Here is a 25,013-nt window from a genome sequence, read left to right as displayed (position 1 = left end):
CTAAATTTAAAAAAGACCCTTTTTAAGGTTAACTGAGCAAATTATCTGGAGTCGCTTCAGCTGGTTGCCTGAATATACTGAAGGGCAAGATCTTTCCATCGATAGATCATTTACTTCCCAAAGGACATGGGCTTATTTAGGGTTTATCTAAAATAGTGGTTCAGGGAGCATGAGTCATTTCCATGAATGTAAATGTGATTTATTTCTACAGTTCTTTACAACAATCTGTTTCGGTTCAAAGTGCTTCACAGCAGATAATAGAGAAAATAATAATTTAAAACAAAATAACAGTAAAAGCAATAAAATACAGTAAAAATTTAATAAGATAATATAAAAGAGTCACCATTCTACTGGGTATTAAAAGCCATCTGAAATAAATGTGTTTTTAGCCCTGATTTAAAGAGGCCCAGGTCAGATATAAGATGCATCTCGGGGGGGGGGACTTATTCCAGAGCCTGGGGGCAGCCCAGAGCTTGTATTTTAACCTGAACACTTCCAGCAGAAGTTGGTTAAGATGCACCAAAGCATGCTGGGAGTTCTCCAAAAGCCGAATCCTCTCATCTAACTTCACTATTTGGGAACTCTGCACTGAAAATGGACATTTTGGGAAAATAAAAGCGGAAACACAACCTCAGCCCTTTGTTTTGGGCCCCTGATGTTTGAAATGACCTCATTCAGGGAGGCGTGGAGGTCTGCTGTGTTTCTACGTCACTCTCTCTGCTCAGAGCACAACTTTCCAGCTTCCACGTCTTTATCTCCACCGGCTTCCAGTCGTGCTGCATTCACGGCACGAAACCGGAAGTCTGAACTCTTCTGCTCGTGCTGTTAACAGCGAATTCTTATCAGCAGATATTTAAACTTAAACCTTGTTTATAAAGCTCATTTCCGACAGGCATCCATCCAAAATATGTATATATTCACAAAGTCTGACATTAAGATGGAAATCAGTCCCAAAGTCGGTTAATTCCCTCTTTTACATCCACAAATAAACTCTAAAGATGTGAAAATGTGAACCAGCAGTCGAGTCAGGCCATGAAGGGATGATCATCTGGGTACTTTTTGGGTTTTATCACCTGAATCTTTCCCGTTCAGGAACGAGAGGAAGCCGAACATTTCACTGTTGGCTTTAGTCGACCTGCAGGCCAACATGGTGGCGGCAGCATCATCCTGTGGGGATGCAGAAAAGTGTCCAACAACACTCTCTGCTGAGCTCGGGAAAGCTGTGACCCAGCCAGAGTCTGTGCGTAAAACCAGAAGGACCTCTGGTGCGATAGGTGGCGACATGCTCCCTTCCAGCGCGGCGGCTGCGGGGCTGTTTCCGGTTGAACTCACGGACCAAAACAATTGAACACATCAGCGGCGGCAGCATGTCGGACGGAGAGCCGGACGGACTCTCGGCTCTGTACATTTCGTACATGCTGTACCTGCTGCTGTCCTTTCAGATGAGGAGCACGCTGTCTCTGCTGGTGATGGTGCTGAATGAAGGCAGGCGGCAGCGGCGCCTGATGCTGGAGTGCGCGCTGAGCGAAAGCGCAGCCATGCTGCACCTGGTGCCCTCCCCGCTGCCGCGCGCTCCGCGCAAGTGCTGGATGCGCGTGAGGAGCAAAGACTGGTGGGAGAGGGTGGTTCTGAAGGAGTTCTCCGACGCAGAGTGGAGGCAGAACTTCCGGATGACGCGCAGGTCTTTTGATAAAATATGCGGACTGATGGAGCCGGTTCTGAGCCCGCAGGACGTGACGGTGCGAGCACCGATACCGCTGCAGATGCGCGTGGCCATTGTTCTGTACAAGCTCGTGAGCTGCTCGGAGTACAGAGCGATCGCCAATAAGTTCGGCGTTCATAAGAGCACCGTGAAGAAGTTCACGTACTCCTTCTGCAAAGGGATGGTGTCCTCTGTGGTGAACAAGCTCATCAAGCTGCCCACGGAGCAGGAAGCGCGCGCCATCGCGCGCAGGTTTGAGCACAAGTTCCGCATCCCGCAGGTGATGGGATGCATCGACCGGACTCACGTCCCGGTTCTGCCTCCAAGCGACGCGTTCAAAGACTTTGAGAATGGCAAAGGATGGCCTTCTTACGTGCTGCAGGCGGTGGTGGACGATACGCACAGGTGGGTAAAATGGGCCCCAGGTGGGCCCCAGGTGGGCCCCAGGTGGGCCCCAGGTGGAGCCCAGGTGGGCCCCAGGTGGAGCCCAGGTGGGCCCCAGGTGGAGCCCAAACAGCCTTGTTGATGTTCACTCTGGTTCTTTTAGGTTTTGGAACATCAACTGCAAGATGCCGGGATCCACGCAGGAAGCAGAGGTCCTCAGACAGTCTGCGTTGTTTCACCAGGCGCACCTGTTACCGAAGGTTGGTTCCGTTAGTCCAGCAGCACACAAAACAGCGAGAAACTAAGTGAACCCCTGATCCAGCAGCTTCAGCAGTGAGTGCAGCTTTGCAAACCTAAGCTGTGCTGCCATGTTCTTTTTAGAGAGAAGAGGCTTCCTCCTGCAGCCCTTCCAAACAAGCCATCCTTGTTCAGTCTTTTTCTAACTGTGCTGTCATGACCTTTGACCTTTAACATGCTAACTGAGGCCTGTAGAGTCTGAGATGTAGCTCTGGGCTTCTTCACCTTGGGGTGACCTTTAACCTTTAACATGCTAACTGAGGCCTGTAGAGTCTGAGATGTAGCTCTGGGCTTCTTCACCTTGGGGTGAACTTGCTGGGACGTCCACTCCTGGGAAGATTGACAGCTGTCCTGAATGTTTTCCACTTGTGAATAATCTTTCTCTCTGTAGAATGATGGACTCCAGATAGTTTGGAAATGGCCTTATAACCCTTCCCAGACTGATGGGCAGCAGCAGCTGCTTCTCTGAGATCATTGCTGGTGTCTTTCCTCCTTGGCATCGTGTTAAACTGACAGAACTCCTGCTTTTATAGAGCTGCTCACACTGACTGAGGATCAGTTAATCAGAGCATTGATCAGCAGCTCATTTCCTTTACTCCAAACTCAAGTTAGTATTCAGACCCAAAAGCAGATGTGATGTTGCATCACAGTAAAAACACTCAGACACACTTCACTCGTACTCTGGGCAGTTTGGCTGAAATTACAACAATTCTCACGTTTTCTTGCTTTTTCCCCTTCAGGATCCCAAAGAAATCAGTGGAACCTCTGTCAACCTGTTCCTCCTGGGGAACCCAGCTCACCCGCTGACAGACTGGCTCATCAAAGACTACCCCCCGTCCCCACGGATCGCCCCCGAGCAGCAGAGCTTCAACCTCCGGTTGAGCTGCGTCCGGACTTCAGCAGAGGTGGCTTTTCGTAGGCTGAAGTCTCGCTGGAGAGTGCTGCTGAAGAAGAGCGATTTCCACTACACGTTCACGCCCTATGTGGTCGCCACCTGCTGCGCGCTGCACAATTTCTGCGAAAGCGTGGAGGAGGAAGTGGATCCCGCCTGGACCGAGGACGCGGCGGTCCTGGAGCGGGATCTACCGCAGCCGGATGTCGTCTGGTACGACGACCCGGACTGTTCGGAGGGTCAGAAAGTCCGGTCGGCGCTTTGCGAGCATCTGAAAAGCAGCTCTCCTGCCTGTGAACCCGTTTAAAGTGACTGCTTCTCTGTGCACAAAACAGCTATTTAAACAATCCTCATTTTTCATGTATAAACAATAAAGTGTTGGTTTTTATTCGGACTTATTCCAGCTGATTGTAAAACGTGTTTGAGGTGAAATGAGGTGGAAAACAAACAGAACTAATGGTGACAAATTAAAACACATTTTTTTTATAAAAGGAGTCATTTTCCCTCCGGTGCTGCCCGGCTCCTCAGAAACATGCCCTGAGAGGTCCGTTCTGCTGCTTATTTTTCATTTAGCAGCTGAATCCCACACAGCAGACACTCTTAAAGCAACATTTGGATGTCCTTAATGTGAAAAAGACGTTTTCTCGTCATTCATTTCACTATCGAGGCGACGGTTTGATATGTTTTGTCATTTCATCCCTTTAAAAAGTGAATTTTCAGCATGAAGCTTAAAGCAAAGCAGAGTTGGTTTGACTCTGATCACAGAGACCATATAACCAGTGATTATAGATCCTCCAGTGGGTTCTGGTTCTGACCCGGGGCCTCCTCCCATCTTAACCAGAGGAACCACCTCAGCTGACTCCTTCATGTGTGAATTTAAACAGTCATGTTGGTCGTGTGGAAGTATGGAAGCCCATAAAAACAAAATTATGAGTTAATATCTCAAAATTCTGACTTGATATCTTAAAATATGGACTTAGTAAGATTTTTATTTTTTTTTAAAACGAGGTAATTCTGAGATATTTAGGAAAGTCTGAACTTCAAAGGAATAATGTCTCAAAAACCGGGCTTTTTGCTTTTAAAATCGACACAAGTTGAGAGCAGCTTTACCTGCAATTTTATATTTGGATGTTGTTATCTCGAGTTTATTCTTCTGTTATCAAGCAAAAAAACCTTCTCTTTTTACAATAATTCAGCCTTTTGTTTCCTTGTTATCCTGAAAAAACGAGCTTTGAAAAATCATTAATTCATCAGGTTAACTTCAGCTGGAAGCTGTTTGTGCTGACAGGAAACGAACGTCACTACATGCTGTGAATGGATCAGAACAGAAGAGTCCTGAAGGACATGATTACAGTCAATCTTTGTTTCTATAAAACATGATTTGTTGTCATGAGATAACTTTAGATTTCAGGAAAATCATATTCCAGCATGAATATGCGTCACTATTACAAAATCTGGACTTAATATCTGAAAATGTTAGGATTGTTTCTCAAAATTCACACTTTATCTCGCAGTTTGACTTTTGTATCTCTGCTTTTGGGATAAATTAATTTTTTTTTTCTTCATATTTATCTCAAAATTCTGCCCTAATCTGAAAATCTGGATTTTGTATCTCAAAACTGTTGAGATAGCATGTCGAAACTCTGACTTTACCTTAAAATTCTGACTTAGTTTCACAAATTTTTTAAAACGTCTCCAAGTTCTTTAAATTCTAATTCAGGATCTCAAATTTAGAGATAAAATAACGACTTAAAAGTCATTTTTGCATCAAGAGTTTCGGTTAAAATCTGAAACAGTTTAACTTCTACCAAAGATTTTACTTTGTATCTCAAGATTTTAAGTTATAATCTCAAAATTCAAAATCAGGAAACGCTAAATCAGATTTAAAAACCCAGTTTGTGAATCGATCAAAGATTAACTGATTTCATCGATGATTCGGCCTTTGACTTTTAGCGCATGCGCACGGCTGGTTCTTCCTTTCCGCTAGCTTCTCCGCCATGGCGCCTATTGTGAGTAAATCGCGTGTTGAAAAATACACTGAAAACGTTTATTTATCCGATGTAAAAACACGAGAAAGTTCAGGTCGTTAAATGTCATTGTTGTCCTAAGCATCGAGGTGAAAAAGCAGAGTTCGGGTTCGGTTCGGAAGTGACTATACGACCGTGTATGTCGTCAGTTTTCTCTGTGGCCTGTTAGCTAACGTTAGCTTAGCAGAGGAGTAAGATGTTCACCACGTTGTTAACTCAGATGGCCCGAATGCAGTTGGACATCAGTTTGTGCAACAGATATAACCGTTTAAGGTGTAATAGCTCATTAGATTACACAGTTTGTCTGTTATTTGATTATTCTTCATGTTTGGTGGGTTAAAGTAACGCTAAGCTAAGGGAAACGTTAGATCTTGTTTAGGTTCGCGTCTCTTCTATGAAGTCACAGCCCACACTGCACGAAACCATGAAATGAAGCAGTTTTCTTCTTTCTCGGGCACAACAGAACATTTGCCATGGGTTTCATTGTAGATTTTCAGTTTAGCTGAAAACGCAACTGAAAGATGGTTGAAAGTTTAAATAATGATGCTTGTTGTCTTTCTTTAGCAGAAGAAGCAGAACACCGGCAAAGGTGGTAAGAAAAAGAAGCAGGTCCTGAAATTCACACTGGACTGCACCCATCCCGTTGAAGATGGCATCATGGACGCTGCCAACTTTGTAAGTGTCCCTTTAATCCAACATGTGTCACCACTGGTCCCTTAAGAGACATCCCAGCTGTTCAGATGTGGAGTTTTACATCAACCTGTGTTGAATTTGGGCTGATTGGTAGTTGTGGTCAAATGTTTTTCACCACAATTACAGCTATAATTTCATTCTTTGTTCATCTGTTACCTGTTGGGCTGAAAGTCAAACCTTGTACAGGATGCAGCTTATGTGTTCGTCTCCGGTTCAGAGCTGGAGGCAGGTTTTCCCGAGTCGTGTCAGCAGCTGAGTGACGGCGCTCTCAGCTTGTCACGATGTCGTTGTGACGTCTCTTCAAACGTGTCGTTCACAGGAGCAGTTTCTGCAGGAGCGCATCAAGGTGAACGGGAAAGCCGGAAACCTGGGTGGTGGCGTGGTGTCCATCGAGAGGAGCAAGAGCAAGATTACAGTGTCCTCTGAGGTGCCCTTCTCCAAAAGGTAAGGAGCAGCTGGGCTCGTTCGTGTTTGACGCTTTTTAAACCAAACGAGACTAAAGATTAACTTGATTATTTCCACCTGACGGCAGTATGATGTTCGTGTTTCCAACCATCGGACTGTTTTTAACTCTGCAGCCGGGTTAACGCGCAGTTTAAATATCCTCCAATCAAATCCGTTTAATTGTACAAAACAGATCGAGGTTAAAAGTCAATTAATTGTGCAGCATTAAAGTTTTCCACTCTGGATGTTGGGTTTCTACGTTTTTATGCAAAACCTTTTCATGCAGTGTGAAAGTTTAATTAAAGATGATTATTTCCACCTGTCGGCAGCAGGATGACTGTCTTTACGTCCCGTCTGCATCAGTATTTCACTCAAACGCAGGATGGGACTCGGTCGTATTTATCCGTTATGTTCAGTCAGTCTGGACGAGCGAATTCAATTTAGTTTGACTTCAATCAGCAAACGAATGAATGAATTGAACAAATACTTCAAAACGGTGCTAAAAGAAATGTTGCTGTGTGATCGCCGCGGTTACGATGAGGGACGGCATTCAAAGTCGATCAGTGGTGACATCATCGTTAAACTAACACGAAGCAGCTCTTTCTTCCTGTTGCACGAGCGTTTAGCTCCAACAAAAACAGCCACTTCTTCCTCTTTTTGCTCCTGAAGTGGAACATTTTGTGAGTCGCCTTCCCGCAAAATGTGTGTTTGTGGCTTTGTTGTCCGGGTGAGTGAAGCCGGCCTGTTGCTTCGGCTTTAGGTGCAACAGAAGCAGCGCCTCAAAGTTTCACCTCCTGCCCCAAACAAACTGTCCCTGGTCACTGCACAGCCTCACCTCGTCTTTTAAGTGTTTCATGTCGGTCTGGTTTCAGAAGTCTGACACACACTGGTTCGACGTTCCTCTGAATATTTAAAGTGACACAAACAACAGCTGAACAGCACAGACTCTAGGTTGTAGCCTTTGGGCTCGGTGTGGAAGCTCCTGTGGTTTGGAGAAAGTTGGAAATCACAAGATGTGCAGGCTGGCGATGTGTTGAAGTCACCATATCAAGCGTGTTTCCATGCCAACCAGACATCAGAGAGGCAGTATCTGACGGGTGAGGGTTAGCATGTTGAAGAAATCATCGAGCAGTTGCCTCCATTCTGTTACTTTTGCTCTGTTTTTGGTGTTGAATTATCCTCCCAAATTCAATTTTATTCCACTTTCCTGTAAACATAACTCTGTTGACCCTCATTCAGCGAACTTCAGAAGAAAAGCGGAAATAAAAACATTCCAGTAGCATGAACCATCTTTGTGTTTAAATGATTCAAACCTGTAGAAAACAGAGTTGATGTGGGACCCTGAACTCTGCAGCCGATCTGTTCCGGGTTAACACGCATTTTAAATATCCTCCAATCAAATCCGTTTAATTGTACGGGGTCAAAACAGATCGAGATTAAAAGTCTGGATGTTGGGTTTATACGTTTTTATGCTGTCGGTTAACCAAAAACGAGGGAAAATGTCCAATATTGTTCTTTTCTTTTCATGCAGTGTGAAAGTTTGATTAACTTTAAAGTCGGAGTCTGAAATTCTGACGAGAAAAATCCTTTAACTTGTGTTTTTAGTGCCAGAGTTTTGTGAAACTTATTTTACTTCATGGTGAAAGTTTTTCTGAGCTGGTCACATGATCAAAGTTAAAGTTGGAAACCTTTGTCCTGAGAGAAAATGGTTCCTTTCTTTCTGTGTTTGGCTGAGGTGATGTGCTCCATATGCTGCTTTACACACCTACCTTCTTAGGGTGAGACGCTCACTTGTTGCTGTTTATTATAAAGATATCGTAGGTGAATGACCTTTCATTTCCTCTTATGTCACAATACCAGATTTTTAATGTAGCAGCGAGAGTGCGGAGAGGACCGGTGGTGTGTTGGAAACACACCTTAAACACAGCTGCAGGTTGTCTGAGTTACAGAACGGAACCGTTCAGCTAGAAAGCTTCAGCTAACAAAGTAATGTGGGAACAATAATGTTCATCTTTCAGAAAGGAACAGCAGTAACTCCTCAGAAGTTGGTGTACGTCATCTTCATTAGCTAAGCTGTTAGCGTTAGCTGCTGCTAAAGGAAGAAATAAATCAATAAATAAACCATGAGGAATTATTTCTCATCTTCTTTAGCTAAGCTGTTAGCGTTAGCTGCTGCTAAAGGAAGAAATAAATCAATAATTAAACCATGAGGAATTATTTCTCCTCTTCTTTAGCTAAGCTGTTAGCGTTAGCTGCTGCTAAAGGAAGAAATAAATCAATAAATAAACCATGAGGAATTATTTCTCATCTTCATTAGCTCAGCTGTTAGCATTAGCTGCTGCTAAAGGAGGAAATAAATCAATAAATAAACCAGGAGGAATTATTTCTTATCTTCATTAGCTAAGCTGTTAGCGTTAGCTGCTGCTAAAGGAAGAAATAAATCAATAAATAAACCATGAGGAATTATTTCTCCTCTTCTTTAGCTAAGCTGTTAGCAGGATTTTTACACAATATGTCACCTGTGAAGGTGCTTTAAAAACTGTTGAAGATGATCCGTAACTCTCTGCTTTATTATTTATTAACATTTTGAAGTATTAAACTTTCTTGTGCTGCCTTCTTGGCCCGGACTCTCTGTAAGAGGAGATCTTTCCTGGCTACACAAAGAAAGTTAATGTATAAATGATCCTGTGTCGGGCGACGCAGAAAAACAAAGACGATGCGATCGTGTCTGAGTCGATGCCTTTTGGGAGTATTTCTGTCCGACTGTCACCGGGACCTGCGTCTGACGCTGCTCTGCTTCCTGTTTTCAGATACCTGAAGTATCTGACCAAGAAGTACCTGAAGAAGAACAATCTTCGTGACTGGCTGCGCGTCGTCGCCAACACCAAGGAGAGCTACGAGCTCCGCTACTTCCAGATCAATCAGGACGAAGAGGAGGAGGAAGACGAAGATTAAATCTGATTTTGTACATTTGATTAAATTGTTTACAGAACGGAAGTTTGTCCCCGATGTTTTATCTCTGGTTCAGACCCAGACCGCCACCTTCTGGCCGCCTCTTTGCTCCACACCAGATACCGTTGATATATTTAGAAGAACTTAAGATTTCTACAGATTTGTTTGATTTGTGTCCCGTTTATCCAGTCGCTTGTTTGTGTTGGAACTTTTTTAGGGACTTAATTTGATCCTCAGAGCTTGAATAAGGACTTCTGAAAGGCTTCTTCAGTGGAGTATCAGCCTAAAAGTTGGAGAACCAAGAAGAAGTCCGGTTGACCTGATTCCGGCTGTTCGGTTTTCCGTGAGCTGGACGAGGATCACCGCCAACGTACGACTTTAATTAGAGTTTTCAGATGATTCTGACCTACTTGAAGGGACTAAATTTCAGGTTTTACAGATTCCGAAGACCTTCTTTGGTGTAAATATGGTTAACTTTGTCATTTTAATCATCAGCCGGGGAAAACGTGAGTAAACGCGTCAGCTGGAGTCACATGACCGCGATATTCAGTGTAGGCATCATCGTCCTCCTCGGGTGGCAGCGGTTACTTCTACAGACATCGAAGCTTCGCATAAAAAGTGCCAAAGATGTGAGAGAATTATTAAAAACTTCAGAGAAAAGTGTTCAGCTGAGATTGGGAAGTCAGAGGATCCAAAACGCTCCAGGATCTGAGGCCGATGGAAAACCATCTGAGCATTTATTCCACAGCCTTTAAGTCAGGACTCAGTTTCCTTCTTTAGTCCAACTAGTTAACAAAAACTCTTACTAGTGACTCCTTTTCAGCAACTCGTGGCACTTTTGCTTAACTAGTTCCAACACAATCTTAACTAGTGGCACCAGGAGCTGCTCGAGTTGCAGCAAAACCCAAACTAGTCAACTGTTTGACTACTCGAGTCTTTGGGGTTAACTAGTAAGATGCAAAAGCTCTGACATGTTAACTAGTTTAGCAGCTGTTCACCTCACTTTACATGTTCAATAGACTATAACTAGTTATATAAAATGTTTCCACTAGCTAACTAGTGATGAAACAAAACACTGCTACCTAACTACCGACTTCTTTTGTAACTAAATATTTTCATCAGAGACTATATGTAACTATTTAACTAGTAAAGTAAAAAAAGACTCAAACTAGTGGATCTTACTTTGCATTCTGGCACTTACTAGTGAACTAGTAACATTTTGTTACTCAATAGTTCACTAGTTAGGCTCAAAGCACCGACACATTGTGGTTCTTCCCAGTTAACTAGTCGTCTCTGGTCATCTTTTTACTCATAAACTAGTCAGGTGAATAGCTGCTAACTAGAGCTTTTGCAGCTTACTATTTAACTTGTAAGACTTCGAGTGTTACTATATTGGTCACTAGTCTGTTAAAAAGTTGACCAGTTTGGGTTTTGCTGCTACTCGAGCAGCTCCTGGCACCACCAGTTAGGAATGTGTTGGAACTAGTTAAACAAAAGTGCCACTAATTACTGAAAGTGAGTCACCAGCACAAGTTTTTGTTGAACTAGTTGTGACTAAGCCTGATGTCCAGGATGTGGAAGAAAAGCTCAGATGGTTTTCCATCGTTGTGAGGTTTCTGGGTCTCGTGTCGAGGGGAAAAAAGAGAAGAACATCGAGGACATTTCAGCAGAAAGTCCTGCAGGGTTTAGATGTTTCCCTGCTTCAGCACCTGGTCCAGATTAAACGGTTCTGTTCCAGTCCTGCTGCTGATGCACTGATCTGGATCAGGTGTGGAGCAGCAGGGAAACATGTGAAACCTGCAGGACAGCGGCCCTGAGGACCAGCTGTGGGGATCCCTGAAGTACGAGGACGGTAATATATTCTGTTCATTTGGAACATTTGTCTGAAGAATAAAAGGTGAATTCTCGCCCGATGACTGCTGGGATAGGCTCCAGCCCCCCGGCGGCCCGTTGGATTAAGCGTGTAGAAAATGGATGGATGGATAAAAGGTGAGTGCTGCGTGTTTCCAGCTGTGAGGACCGAACGTGTCGAGCTGCTTCACATCCAGCTGAGTGGGTTCTGCCCAAAGATGCTGCGATTAACAAAGAATGTCTCCAAGAGCAACTTCCTCCGGTGATCCGGGAGAACAAAGCAAACTCCCCAGAATCCAATCGGGACCCTGTGGACAGTCAGAACCTGGGCTCAGTTTGAGGCAGCGATCAGGGAAGAATGCGTCGCTACGAGGATGCCAAAAGAAAGACTGAAACACTGAAAAAGTTGACCTGAGAAAGTCTTTAAAATGCAGGAAATGCTCGTTATTATTCAGTTTAACGGAAACACGTCGAGTCTCTGCCTAAACCTTAGTTTCCCTCTCATGAGTTCTCATTTTGTTTGTCCTCAGACTGGGAAAATCTGGCATCTTTAGCCACTCTGAGCTCATTTAACCGATTCAAATTCCCTCGAATTGCAACGAGAATCAGTTTAAATCTGTGGAGTAAAACGAGTAAATGAAGCTCCTCCCCCTGTGGTGACGGTAAAAGTAGAGGCACAGCGACGACTGATCAATTTAGATGAATCTTTATTTAATAATTGCAATGGAAAAACAACAAAAAAAAACATGTAACCAAGAGAATTTCACCATTAAAAAACAGAATTCATCACAGACAGAACTAAACTCCCTGGTAACATCGAACCGGCTGCAGACGATGCCTTTGTTGGTCTTTAGAGGTTCTGACCTGCTTGTGAAACCGCTTTGAGCGTTGAAATAGTTCAAATTGATCAAACTAGCAAAGACGAGAGCGGGCAGACGCCGTGGTCTTGGAAGGACTGAGGTGAGCATCCAGGATGCAAACACTGAAGGAAGAAAGCAAAAGGAATGTAACATCAGGCGGAGTGCTAACATCACGGTCCTGATTGGGATCTGTGGCGCGCTGCCAAACTAAATCAGAACGATCGGCTGATCCTCTGAACACAAACAAGACTTCCATACCCTGAACATAGACGTAGAAAAAGGCACAGGTATGGAGTGTTGGTCTCTGAAACCCCCCCCAGTGGGAAAAGACTGAGGGTTCTGCTATAGCACCAGAATACACGACTATCATTTCAAATAAAGCAACAACGAAAATAGAAGAACTAGAGACATGAATGTTAGGATAATCGAATGAAACGGGGTTTTTTTTTTGGGGGAAGCACGACTGCTGGGTGCGAAGTGCTCGGAGCGAACTGTTGCAGGTCCGCTCCAGGTGGGAGGTGAAGATTTCTTGACCTTTCACTGTGAGAGCTGGACCATCCTGGACCACGCGCCCGTTTCCAGTCCCATCTTCTCTGATTTTAGTGTCCAAATCGGTGTGGAGCCAGTTTGCTGGTAGTTGAGATGTCTTGTGCCGCCCCCTCCTGAACTCAACCATCCCACCAGTTAACAGGCCAGAGCTTCCTGCTGAGCAGCGCTGGTCTCTGCTCCAGTGAACCTGGTTGAGGTGTGGCTGCCGGAGAGCCCATCAGATTGTTCGGGGGTTGTACTCGGGCAGCTTCTTCAGCTTCTCCCGCTCCTGCTCAGTGTCCTGCCTGGCGATGATCAGTGAGTGGGCGTAGCCCATCACCACCTGCAGAGACACGCCAGGACGGTTAACTTTCACTCAGTCTTGGCACCACGTGTTCAGTAGGTTTACACAAACCTTCCACATGATCATTAAATGGTCCAACGATGATTTAGTAGAAATATGAGGGTTTGCTTGTGCTAGCGGGGAGTTCTGGTGCCATTTCTACAGAAATTAGCCACTATTTTTCCAACCCGAGAAACACAAGTTGTCTCGGCTTACTACTGTTCTAAGCTAGCTTCCGTCTGTTTTCCGCTAGCTTCCTCTCCTGTTCTAAGCTAGCTTCCGTCTGTTTTCCGCTAGCTTCCTCTCCTGTTCTAAGCTAGCTTCCTCTCCTGTTCTAAGCTAGCTTCCACCCCTGTTCTAAGCTAGCTTCCTCCCCTGTTCTAAGCTAGCTTCCTCTCCTGTTCTAAGCTAGCTTCCTCTCCTGTTCTAAGCTAGCTTCCTCTCCTGTTCTCCGCTAGCTTCCTCTCCTGTTCTCCGCTAGCTTCCTCTCCTGTTCTAAGCTAGCTTCCTCTCCTGTTCTAAGCTAGCTTCCTCTCCTGTTCTAAGCTAGCTTCCTCTCCTGTTCTAAGCTAGCTTCCTCTCCTGTTCTAAGCTAGCTTCCTCTCCTGTTCTAAGCTAGCTTCCTCTCCTGTTCTAAGCTAGCTTCCCCTCCTGTTCTCCGCTAGCTTCCCCTCCTGTTCTAAGCTAGCTTCATTCTGTTCTCTGCTAGCGTCCTTCTCAGCTGACATGCTGACTGATTTCCATCAGAATGCTAACATGAAATGTTCCGCTCAGTGGACTTTTACAATACTCGGATTCTGCTCCTCCTCATTGTTTCCTCTGGTTTAATCCATCAACTCAAGCTGCTGAGCAGAACTTGTTGGTGGGATTTAAACAAGGCAGTGACGCAGATGATCTTAGAATGAAGAGAAAACTTCAGTTACCTGCTCAATATAGATGCCATCCAAGGTTTTAACCTCCTGGGCAGTTGTGGAGGACTTGGGTTTGTTGTCTCCATATCCCTGTGGGACAAAAGATCCAATCAGTGCTGTTCTTCTGACTCACAACCAAACAGCCAACATCAGTGATGTCATTACCAGCTCTCCAAATGTGGGCGAGGGGCCCCAGCTGATTGTGCTCTCATCTGCTGCGATGATGATGCTGCTCTTCCTGTGAAACAAAACCGAGAAGCAGAGAAAACTGATGCTCACAACACTTTCTGCTGCTTTTTGTCAAAGGTCTCAAAACCAACTGAAGCCATGTAAAGCAAATGCTGCGATTCAGTCAACTTTTACAGGTTTAAATGGGTTATTCTGGCTGGAAATGACGTCATGGGACACAAACAGAGACAGAACCTTTCCACCATTTTCCACCTTTGAGGTTTGAAGGCTTCCTGACACATGGACTCTGGACCAATCTGTGACGCTGATATCGTTCCATTAACCTCGACCTCTTTGGCTTTATGTTTATCTTTCTCAAAGGAAAGAAATGTTTTTCTGTTTCTCTCCACAAGCTTAATGCAAGTTATTGTTTCCCCAAAGATTAGCAACGAGGCCACAGAGAGGAATCTGATATCCTGGTACAAACGAACACAAACACCAGAGTCATGACAGTAAAGCCTCAGAACCTCAGTGGATTCATGCAGGAAGTTTAGCTGCAGTGACGTGAAATAAAATCACGTAGAAACGTTTAAAAGTGTCTAAAACGGCTCTGGTCTTTGAGGTTTGAAGCATCGGCTGAACTCACCCGCAGGACAGGCTGCGGATCTTCCAGCCGCACAGATCCTGCACAGCTTTGGGGTACATGGTGGACTCTCTGGAGGTGTTTGTCACGCCCCAGAAAAACAGCCCCCCTGTGCAAGACAACACGAGCCCATCAGACACCTGCAAGCCAGAATATCAACGCCTCAGAAGCTGATCTTCTCCTCTTTTCTCACCCATCTCATTGACGGCGAAGGAACACTGGTAGCCACAGCAGATCTGAGCGGCGCCGCGTCCCGGGAAGTCGAACAGCTTGACGAGCCGAGGAACCATCTCGTCCTTCTGCTCTGTGTGACCCAGACGGCCGTAACCCCCGAAGCCCCAGCTGAAGACTCGCTTCTGAGAGTCCAGCACCAGCTGTGACAGAGACCACCGGCGTCAGTTTGTAAACCGGGTCAGAACCGCCGCCCGCCATCACACCTGAAAGGTGCCTTTTCTCACCGTGTGGTTGGCGCCGCACGCCACATCTCTCACCACCACGTTGGGCACGGGCATGACCTGGCCGTCCTTGGACTTCTCGATGAAGATGGCGACGCGTCGGGGGATGAGCTCGCAGTCGAACTCGATCCGCTGAGCGCGGGCGATGAACTTCCCGTCGCTGTTGTGACCTGCGATCACACGGAGGTCAAAACAAAGCAAAAACCTACTTTTAGGAGGATTAAACAACAGCAGCTGCTGGAAACAGAGGCTTCCAAACTCCAAATAAGTGTTTTTAAGTGTTTAAATCCTCAGTTTGTCCTCCACTTGTCCAGTTTCCTCAAATGTTTTAAGGACACACTGCACACCATGCTGAGATATGCCAAGTTTTCAGCTAATAGCTCTTTGGGAATCACCTTGTTGCTGCAGAAATCCTATTTTCTGTCTGTCAAACTGTGTTTTCTTTGCTGTTTTTCATAGATGCAGCTAAAGAAATGGGAACAAATGATGTGTCTTTGTGACAAAGTGCCTAAAGATCCAGTTTAAAATGGCTTCTTTGCTAAGTTGTCTGTTCTGTGTCGACACAACACTGGTTCATCCCTTGAGTTAGGAGCCTTTTTTCTGCCTGAATGCTTCATAGCTCAGAGTTAAGAGGCTGAACAAAGAAAAAACCTCTGAAAATGCTCAGGTACAAGGACTGAAGATGAGGGGAAAAGCAGAAAATGTCCAAAAGAAATCTGGCTGTTTGGAAGGAAAATATAAAAACTCTTTTAGATAAATCCTGTCAGCTCAAAGTTAGACATGACATGGCGTATATCTGCTTGTTCTGGTGTAATCCTGCACACATCTGCAGATAAAACAGCAAACACATCATCAGTAAAGTAACTTTCACAGTCTTTTAAACTCACTGCAGCATGTAAACATGGTGGCTCTCATCTAAACTTTGGCCTGACACTTCTTCTTTTGTCCAGTTTCCTCAAATGTTTTAAGGACACACTGCACACCATGCTGAGATATGCCAAGTTTTCAGCTGATAGCTCTTTGGGAATCACCTTGTTGCTGCAGAAATCCTATTTTCTGTCTGTCAAACTGTGTTTTCTTTGCTGTTTTTCATAGATGCAGCTAAAGAAATGGGAACAAATGATGTGTCTTTGTGACAAAGTGCCTAAAGATCCAGTTTAAAACGGCTTCTTTGCTAAGTTGTCTGTTAGTTTTCTTTAAAACATGCCGGCAGGCTTGGACATGATGAGCGTACCGAGCTGTCCGTACTCCGGGCAGCCGAAGGAGTACAGGTTTCCTTTGCAGTCCACCACCATGCTGAACTCCGCCCCACAGGCCACCTTCACCAGCGGCTGCCCGTTATAGGAGATCTGAAAGGGAAGCAGAGCAGACTCTGAATGTCCAGCTGATGAAGCCCCTGGGAGGTCAGAGCGGTCTCCATCTGTGTTGTGATGGCGGCTCACCGGTGCCGGGCTGAGGACTGCATCCGTCTGGTTGCCTTGGCCAAGCTGACCCAGCTTGTTCTCACCAAAAGAGTATGCGGTGCCGTCCTCTGAGGAGACAAGAATCAGCCCAAAAAACACAGAGCGGTTCAACTTTAGTGGGTTTTATTTTAACGATGCAGTGAACACAGCATCTTTGCTTCAATTCAAGAGTCTTCTCATCCAAACCAGAGTGAAGTTTGAGGACTTTTAGCTCTTTAATGTGTTCAAACTGATCACAGGATGGTAAAGAAAAAGCACGTTTATAGTGAAGAAGACACGTCTGCACAAGTCTACCATAAAGAGAAGACCTGACGTTTCAACACAAGAAGAAGAAGGAAAGCCAGAGTCCTCACAGCACTGAAATCTGCTTAATTCAGGAGATGCTAAAGGAATCTTTATTGTTGGAGGTAAAGACAACACAGAAACTTTGAATTTCATGTCCGGTTCAATCAGAGGGAGGCAGAGAAGAGGTGGAGTGTAAAGATCAGGTGGTTAAATACTTAAAACTGACTTAAAGGCAAAAAGATGCAGATAAAAAAGGCTTCTACATGTGACAGAGCTGAACGGATGAAATCTGGACGTGAATAACCTCGAATTCAAAGATAAATGACAGTATTTTATCTGATTTACAGGATGAAACCGTGGCTCGGCCTACCTGTGAGAGCCAGAGTGTGGTTGCGTCCACAGGCTGCAGCAACAATCGTCTCTTCAGCCAGGGCCTCGATCAGCTTGGGAGCCTCCAGGCGGACGGTGTCCCCGTGACCCAGCTGACCCTTATCGTTACGACCTGAGGAGGCAGGAAGAGCTCAGAGGTGGAAAATTCACTCTGGGTTCAAACTTTATGGACACCAGACCTGCTAAAAATGTAAGAAGTGAACAAAACCGTTTCAGTTCCTGTTTAAGTAAATCTAACTTATTCTAAGGTAAATGCAGACATTCATTTTAATGATAATCTGTTCTGATCCTCCATAAGAGTATGGATCCCTTTGGGCTTGAAACAGAACCAGAAGGGCTGACTCACCCCAGCTCCAGAGCTTGCCCTCCACCGTCATGAGGAGGCTGTGAGCAGAGCAGGGACCGGACACCACGCAGCTCACCTGGACATCGTTCAGACAGCCGTAACGGTGAGGACCCCACAGGTTCTGGCCCAGGTTACGGAAAGCAGCTGGAAACGCATGTAGATCACACATCAGAACCCAATCACACCCAAAGAATCTGTCAATGCCAGCCAACAAGCTTCTGGTCTGGTTTCAGATCACAGAATTCAAGAAGCTAGATTTTTAGCTATTTGATGCACCCGTTTGTCTTTGATACCATCAGCTAGTGTTCAAATTATCTCTGACCCGAATAACCGCGAATCTGAGGTCATTCTGTTCGGCACCAACACTTCCAGCAGAGCCAGAGGCCCACTGCAGAAATTGTGATGTGGCGTGCTGAGCATGATAAAGGATTATTTCCTGAGTCACAGTGAAGGTGAGAGACGCTCAGCCTCCAGATGCAGAGAACTGGGACTGGATAGTGTAGTGGTTTGATTCACTTTTATCCAAAGCGACTTACAGATAGGCAGGTAGGATAAGGGGGTCTTGCCTAAGGACCCCTACTGGAGGTAGTCTGGGTTCAAATCCCCTGCATGAAAGACCCCCATGAAAGCATGACGCAAGACGCTTGGCCTCCAGATGCAGAGAACTGGGACTGGATAGTTTAGTGGTTTGATTGCCAACTTCCATGTGGGATATCTGGGTTCAAATCCCCTGCATGAAAGGTACTGTCTCCAGTAGGGGTCCTTAGGCAAGACCCCCTTATCCTACCTGCCTACCTGTAAGTCGCTTTGGATAAAAGCGTCTAACAATGCATAAACAGAAAGAGATGCACGGCGTGAACGCCGGCCGGACTCAAAGTGAGCTTTCAGCTGCCGTCAGACGGTAAATATCAGACCTTTTTCTGTTCCTGAGCTGTTGTGAGAAGTTAAAGCTGCTAAATGGAACCTTCTCCAATAACAAAGAGAGCTGTGCCCACACTGCAACAGCCTCAGAAGAACTTAGCGTGAGCATTTGGTCGTTCAGCCGAAAAATTCCACAACTACTGGAAACTGAATACTGATTAAAAAGTTTCCCTGTGCACAGAGAAGCCAGATGTTTCACCGATGTAAAAAGGCTTTGGCGAGCGCCGTTTGGCTGAAGTGATTCATTCCAGACTGAGAAACAAAGCATGAATGCTTTCACAGGAGTCCTCGCTGTAAAAATCCACCGACCGATCTGAGAAGTGCGACCAGAAGAGCACGGAGGTCAGAAATGATAGAAAGATTAATGAAAACACAGAATAGCGGCTCACAGGAGCTCCTTGAACGAAGCTGCGCTACTCAGAGGAACTTTTTATTCAAGATCTGCTGCAAACTCCTGCGTTTCAATGCACTTTAAAGAATAAACTGGAGCTGGAGCTCCGGCAGGCGCAGCCTCTCACCCATCTGAAGATGATCTTTGTCTATGCAGCTGCTCCTTGCCGACACCCCCAACCCCCATCCAGTCTCAACAAAGCGCATTTATCAGTGTGTACCAGAGGAGCGAGGCCTGGATGCAGCAAGGCAGGGAGCCCCAGGCATCACCGGGCCTGCTGCGGGGGAGCTGCATGCATATGAATGGACATTACTGTCACAATCAATTAACAAGATCCCACAGGCTTTGAAACATATGCGGCCTGCGCACGCCAAAGATGCCCATGTACACGTAGCATGTGGTCCTCCCCAGGCTTTACGCTCGCTCCCCCAGACAATGCAAAACCTGATCAATCCTGCATTGATTCTGTCTGGTTCTGCATCCTATCTGCTCACCACAGCGAGGGTCAGGAAGAAACCGAGCACCGAAACATCGATTCAACACAGAGCGTCCGAGCCCTCGGTCCCCTTGGCCTCATCAGACTCCCATTACCGATCTGTTGTTCGATGCGTCACATTCGCACTCGGCTCAGATTCGTCTGTCACTTTGCAAAAAAACGATTAAATTAACAATCAGAGCAGGTCTGAAACCGATGATGGAGCTCAGCACAAGTCCCCCTGATGCCTAATCTACCCACAAACGGCTGCGTTCACAAGAGTTTGATCCAGAAAAGTCTGTCTCTGGCCTGGAAAACACTCCACCTTGTTGTTTGGGCACCTCCTTTCTTCCAATCAGATCCCAGTTGGTTGCTCCAAAGATGAGCAGCTGGCCTTTTACCTTTGGGCACTCCAGTTTCTGTGGAAAATGACAGCATAAAACACGCTGCTTAAGCTCAAAAAAGCAGACAGATTCCAACCTTCACATAAAAAGAATCTCAATGGCACAGAATTCAGAGAATTTCTTTTATCAGAAAGAAGATAAAATAAATTCCATGCCAAGGGTCAGACGGTACAAAGTGACGGGGAAACTCTCCGAAAAAAGAAAGTAAAAAGTGTAAATTTGCTGCAAAGTAGTCAAACCTTCTCACTACTTTGTCATAACTATGAGATTTGTTAAAAGAAATGTTTGTAATTTCCCCCGCAATCAATTTATTATCCCATTTACACAGAACAGGGGTCGCAAACGGCAGATAAAGACAAAACAAAGAGATAAAAATTAAAAAACAGGGAGAACTTTAGACCCACTATTTTCTCTTTGACATCATCTGCCACGGTGACCGGCTGCAGACCTGACTTAGCAGCAGGCCGGCCGGGTTTCTTGTTGTTCTCCTGCTCGAAGTCGAACTCATCGTCGCTGCTGAAGTCCCTGTCTTTCCTTTTGCCACTTGCCCTCTTCCTCTTCATCCCACCATTCCCTGAGACATCTGTCACCTTCTTACGTGGCATTTTTTTCAGTCAGATGCTGTTGGAGTTGGAAAGAAACAGAGATCAGGTCACAAATCTTAGAAGAGATGATGGAAAATGTGATTATCTGAGGGAGCTGTCGTGAACAAGAGTAAAATACAACAAGAATGACTTGTTTATGCCTGCAAATATTCTAATTTTAGCCATTTATGTTTGAAGAATGGCTCAAAATAGTGATACAACAAAGTAATTCCATATTAAACTATGAAATAATGCAAAACTTCCGAGTAGATCCCAGCTAAATCATGTGCTGCCTTTCTAATAAATCATATTTCCACATTTCATTGGTTATAAACACACAGTTAAACCTGCGACCAACTGCAAGTGTCTTTAAATTGGCTCAAATAAGTTTACTACACGACATTTAAGTATCTCTGGCCAACTCTAAAGTCACGTACGAACTCCTAAAATGTCCCAGATTTCTCACAGTACCCCTCCAGCGGCTGTCTGATCGATAAACACAGGGAAGAGGCATCAGAAACCAAGAAAACAGACACTAAACTCAAACATCTGCCGGTGTCCATCCGAGCGCTAGCCGTTAGCTTCGTGAGGCTAACCTCCGCTCTTTGTTCGCACAATGGTCGAGCAGCAAGCTAGCTGCCGTAAAAACAACGTACAGTGTGTGAAGTTACTCTGTTAGCCGCGACACAAACGAGCACGACAGAGTTCAGGTGTAATACACGAATACCAAAATACCAAATTATACATGATTGTGTCAAATTTTCCCAACGTTTATCTGTTGGGGTCCATTAAGCTAACGTTACCTCGCGACTAGTATGCTAACAGACACTAAATAAAGACACTGACGTTACATAAACGATGCTGCAACAAAACTTTTCAAATATTTTCTTTACTACGCGTGTTTTCAGACTATCGTGACTGCAATCTGTGTTTTCCTCGAAAAAATGTTCTTTGTAATTTCTTTTAACTAGGAATAAATCATATACCGGTGATTTCCTGATTCAGCAGCTCTCTGTCCGTCTTCGGTTTGATTGATTTGAACAAAAGAAGCTGCAGTCTGCTTTCACACCACGTGGTTTGCATTTAGTATTCATACAGGAAACCAAGCACTCACCAACACATGTAACTGGACGTAAAAATACCCTGCTTTACACATCTGAAACACCAGGCTCAGAGCTTCAACTGAACTGGCACCAACCGACCACAGAAAAGTTGCGCTTTCATTGAGAAACTTCAGTTTTAGGGGTCTAAAACACCGAAAAGTGCCCCAAACATGGAATAAATAGTGACTAGAAGAGCTCATGTTCAGCATCTGATGGTATAACTACAATCCATCAAAGAAAAAAGAAGCAATCTTTGACCTAAAACCACTCAGAGGTTTTCTGTTTGTACTTTTTTGTGCGTTTTGCATTTACCGTTTTTATTTGTTCATTATTCAGCTGCCATCATATAGACATGGACATATTTTATAGTCCTTTCCAACCAAAGTATAGCAGGGGATGTTGTACCTGAGCATTTTCAGAGGAATGTTTTTCTTTGTTAAGCCACTTAACTCTGACCTATGAACCATTCAGGCAGAAAAAAGGCTCCTAACTCAAGGGATGAACCAGTGTTGTGTCGACACAGAACAGACAACTTAGCAAAGAAGCCATTTTAAACTGGATCTTTAGACACTTTGTCACAAAGACACATCATTTGTTCCCATTTCTTTAGCTGCATCTATGAAAAACAGCAAAGAAAACACAGTTTGACAGACAGAAAATAGGATTTCTGCAGCAACAAGGTGATTCCCAAAGAGCTATTAGCTGAAAACTTGGCATATCTCAGCATGGTGTGCAGTGTGTCCTTAAAACATTTGAGGAAACTGGACAAGTGGAGGACAAAAGAAGAAGTGTCAGGCCTAAAAAACTATCTCCAGCAGATGAACAGGATCTGAAAGTGATGTCCTTAAGAAAGAGGAAAAAATCCAGCTGTGACCTGACAGGACCTGAGAGATGCATCTGGACCTTCAGCTGATCCATCTACTGTTGGCCCAAGCCTCATCAGAAATGGTCTCCATGGAAGGGTGGCTGTCAAGAAGCCGTTCTTAAGGAAGGGAAACAGGGAGAAAAGGCTGAGCTGTGCCAAATGACACAAGAAGTGGACTGAAAATCAGTGGCAACAGGTCTTATGGAGGGATGAATCCTCCCCAGAGCCCGGACCTCAACATTATTGAAGCAGTGTGGGATCATCTGACAGAGAACGGAACAAAAGGCAGCCCACATCCAAAGAAGAGCTTTGGGATGTCCTTCAAGAAGCCTGGAGAACTATTCCTGAAGACTCCTTAAAGAAATGACAGAAAGCTTGTCTCAGAGGGTTCAGGCTGTGTTGGAGAATAAAGGAGCTCAGACCAGATATTCACTTTAAAGCTGCTGAGAACTGATAAAAAAACTCTGTTTCTGCCTCAGATTCTTTGCTTGTGTTTCAGTAAATCGCTTCTCTGAGAACTCAGTTTCCCTGAAAGGCATGAACCACCTCCAGGCATCTCCACTAACTCTAAAGAGTGAATACAAAGGTAGATAATATATATATTTTTTAAATCTATCACTGTTTACGAATGGAAATCACTAGAAAAATAGTGGATATTCTAAGTTGTAATGATGGAGGAGCTTGTTTTTCATTTAAAATAATCAAATACATTTAGCTTTTATTAATTTAGTGCAAAGCAAATTCACAAGGAAAAGTAATTTTCGGGTATTTTACATGGTGAGAAACTCAATGATTCTCTCTGAGCAACAGATGGAGACAGAGAAGAGAATAAAACTCAGGATGAAATGTTCTACAGGACCAGATTTTTGACTCTTGTGTGTTCGGGTAAATCCTTTATTTTGTGACAAACATAAAAAACTGTCCAAATTAGAGTCTAAATTTTTATTAAAAGAATCAAAAGACAACATAATCCATGACAAATACGCAAATAAAAACACATTCTACAGAAAATAATGGGACATCAGCCATGGAGAAGGTGATTTTCTCATTTAAAAACAAACTAAGAGGCACAAAATTCAGACAAATAAATCCGTGCAGGAGTTCTTTAAGACCTCCACATCGACTCTTTCTCCTCTTGCTTGACTCATGTCGATCACTCGAGCTGATTGGAGCCAGGCAGCAGGTCAGGTTTGAGCCCAGTGCTTCGCTGGCTGGGTAACGGGCTTTCATCCCCTCCCTGTAGCCCCCCGACCATGGAGCCAAGGGTGCCGAAGCTGCCGCCGCAGGGCTCCATCTGAGCTGCCACGCTCAGGCCAGCCTTGTCTGTCCGATGCCTCGGGGAGGTGGCGTTGTCACCGAGGCTCTGCATGGTCACAGATGACTACACAGAGATATTAAGATTAAGATAATGGTGAATTAATACATTTTCCTGCAACTCCACTCGCGTCAAACAAACACAAAGATTGATTTGGATTATATTTTGCTGGTGGAAGATAAAAAATTAGATGCAATATTTAGTAAATAGGTTTTCTGAGTAAGATTTGGTGACAGATTGTCAGATTTACAAAGAAGGAAATGCGCAACATGAGTTTTTAACCACAGGCCTAAAAAAGATGGAGGTCAGATGGGTGCAATACCAGTGATGGCCACCAGGCGCCACCAGGCGCTAGCGCCAATAGAGGTTTCCTGAGCTCGGACTCTTTTTCATGAATTGGATTCATTTGAATTACATTGAATTGGACTGTAATTGGCTTGAATTGGATGGTATCTTTGAAGTGCCTTGAGATGACATTTGTTGTAATTTGGCGCTTTACAAATAAAATGTAATTGAATTCAAACTGTAAGCTTAAAAATGGTATTGAACAAATCATGTTGGCTGCATCCATCTTTTATATCCAGTCTGTGGTTCTGAAATGAATCTACGCTCTGGTGTCAGTGACCGTCTTTAATTCAACACACTGGAGCTTTAGTTAACTTTAGTTCCTTACTGCAGGTAAGGAGCAGTCAGTCAGACGATGGCTTATCAGGAAGTATGAATTTTAACACATGGAGCAGACTTTACCATTTCTACTCACATTCCCCACAGAGGCCTGGCTGCCAGCCACCGGCTTCTTCTTTCTGGCCATGTTTGGATTCCAGTGGCAAACCAGGCTGTCGTTCTGCACACTGTAGTTCTTGTGGCCGACCAGCCAGTACGTGTTCATTTTGCCTTTACCCTGTTAGGAATACGACAGAATGAGGAACTCTGACACTTTGGCACCACCACTAATCTGCGAGAATCGGTTGTTGTAAGTAAGAAATCATTTTAAAACGGATATAAACGTTGTTTTTCTGTTTTTAAATGCTGAGATTTTGAGAAACCCGTCCCTGAGAATTCAATATAAGCATCTTACAAGCATCTTAAATCTGTGATATCTAAGAGTTTGATGTCTGAACAGGCAGCATTGAGCGGGAAAATATGAATTAGAATCAAATTAACTGCACTTCAGATAAAGATTTTGGTCTTTTTTTACTTCGAACTAATGAGCACTTTGTAAAGTTAACAGCACAGCTGGGATCTTTTACCTTAACCTCGATCTCTCCGCGGAGCTGCAGCTCGTAGGCGTTGTCTTTCATCAGAGCCAAGTACGTTTCTG

General features: G+C 44.5%; 4 protein-coding genes across 6 annotated transcripts; 2 read left to right on the top strand and 2 right to left on the bottom strand.

Annotated features, from left to right (window-relative positions):
• Positions 1-1,044: 1,044 nt before the first annotated feature.
• Positions 1,045-3,700, top strand: LOC140271698 (uncharacterized). Its single transcript, XM_072366986.1, has 3 exons — positions 1,045-2,107; positions 2,250-2,346; positions 3,124-3,700. The coding sequence occupies exons 1-3, from the start codon at positions 1,368-1,370 to the stop codon at positions 3,580-3,582; spliced, it is 1,296 nt and encodes a 431-aa protein (XP_072223087.1). The 5' UTR covers positions 1,045-1,367; the 3' UTR covers positions 3,583-3,700.
• Positions 3,701-5,221: 1,521 nt separating this feature from the next.
• On the top strand, positions 5,222-9,432 carry LOC140272149 (large ribosomal subunit protein eL22). 2 transcript variants are annotated; one of them, XM_072367498.1, is made up of 4 exons: positions 5,222-5,284; positions 5,867-5,977; positions 6,315-6,439; positions 9,250-9,432. In XM_072367498.1, the coding sequence occupies exons 1-4, from the start codon at positions 5,273-5,275 to the stop codon at positions 9,392-9,394; spliced, it is 393 nt and encodes a 130-aa protein (XP_072223599.1). In that variant the 5' UTR covers positions 5,222-5,272; the 3' UTR covers positions 9,395-9,432. The 2 variants fall into 2 exon arrangements, with proteins under 2 accessions (XP_072223599.1, XP_072223600.1); XM_072367499.1 differs by having other exon boundaries at positions 5,228-5,284; positions 5,870-5,977.
• A 2,500-nt stretch (positions 9,433-11,932) lies between these two features.
• On the bottom strand, positions 11,933-21,500 carry rcc2 (regulator of chromosome condensation 2). 2 transcript variants are annotated; one of them, XM_072367981.1, is made up of 13 exons: positions 21,396-21,500; positions 20,230-20,446; positions 19,747-19,840; positions 17,635-17,778; positions 17,269-17,400; positions 16,593-16,681; positions 16,385-16,499; positions 15,154-15,320; positions 14,889-15,069; positions 14,699-14,804; positions 14,050-14,122; positions 13,897-13,974; positions 11,933-12,973 (listed from the first exon to the last, which is right to left on the bottom strand). In XM_072367981.1, the coding sequence occupies exons 2-13, from the start codon at positions 20,428-20,430 to the stop codon at positions 12,869-12,871; spliced, it is 1,485 nt and encodes a 494-aa protein (XP_072224082.1). In that variant the 5' UTR covers positions 20,431-20,446; positions 21,396-21,500; the 3' UTR covers positions 11,933-12,868. The 2 variants fall into 2 exon arrangements, with proteins under 2 accessions (XP_072224082.1, XP_072224083.1); XM_072367982.1 differs by having other exon boundaries at positions 20,230-20,485; positions 21,396-21,436.
• Positions 21,501-23,284: 1,784 nt separating this feature from the next.
• Positions 23,285-24,587, bottom strand: LOC140271932 (uncharacterized). Its single transcript, XM_072367229.1, has 2 exons — positions 24,453-24,587; positions 23,285-23,758 (listed from the first exon to the last, which is right to left on the bottom strand). Exons 1-2 carry the CDS (start codon positions 24,579-24,581, stop codon positions 23,531-23,533), a joined length of 357 nt encoding a protein of 118 aa, XP_072223330.1. The 5' UTR covers positions 24,582-24,587; the 3' UTR covers positions 23,285-23,530.
• Between the last annotated feature and the right edge of the window lie 426 nt (positions 24,588-25,013).

The sequence above is a fragment of the Leuresthes tenuis genome, unplaced genomic scaffold (assembly GCF_036924035.1).
Source record: "Leuresthes tenuis unplaced genomic scaffold, fLeuTen1.0.hap1 SCAF_16, whole genome shotgun sequence".
NCBI classification, from domain to species: domain Eukaryota; kingdom Metazoa; phylum Chordata; class Actinopteri; order Atheriniformes; family Atherinopsidae; genus Leuresthes; species Leuresthes tenuis.
Note: the sequence above shows the minus strand (reverse complement) of the source record. Positions and strands in the feature narration are given on the sequence as shown.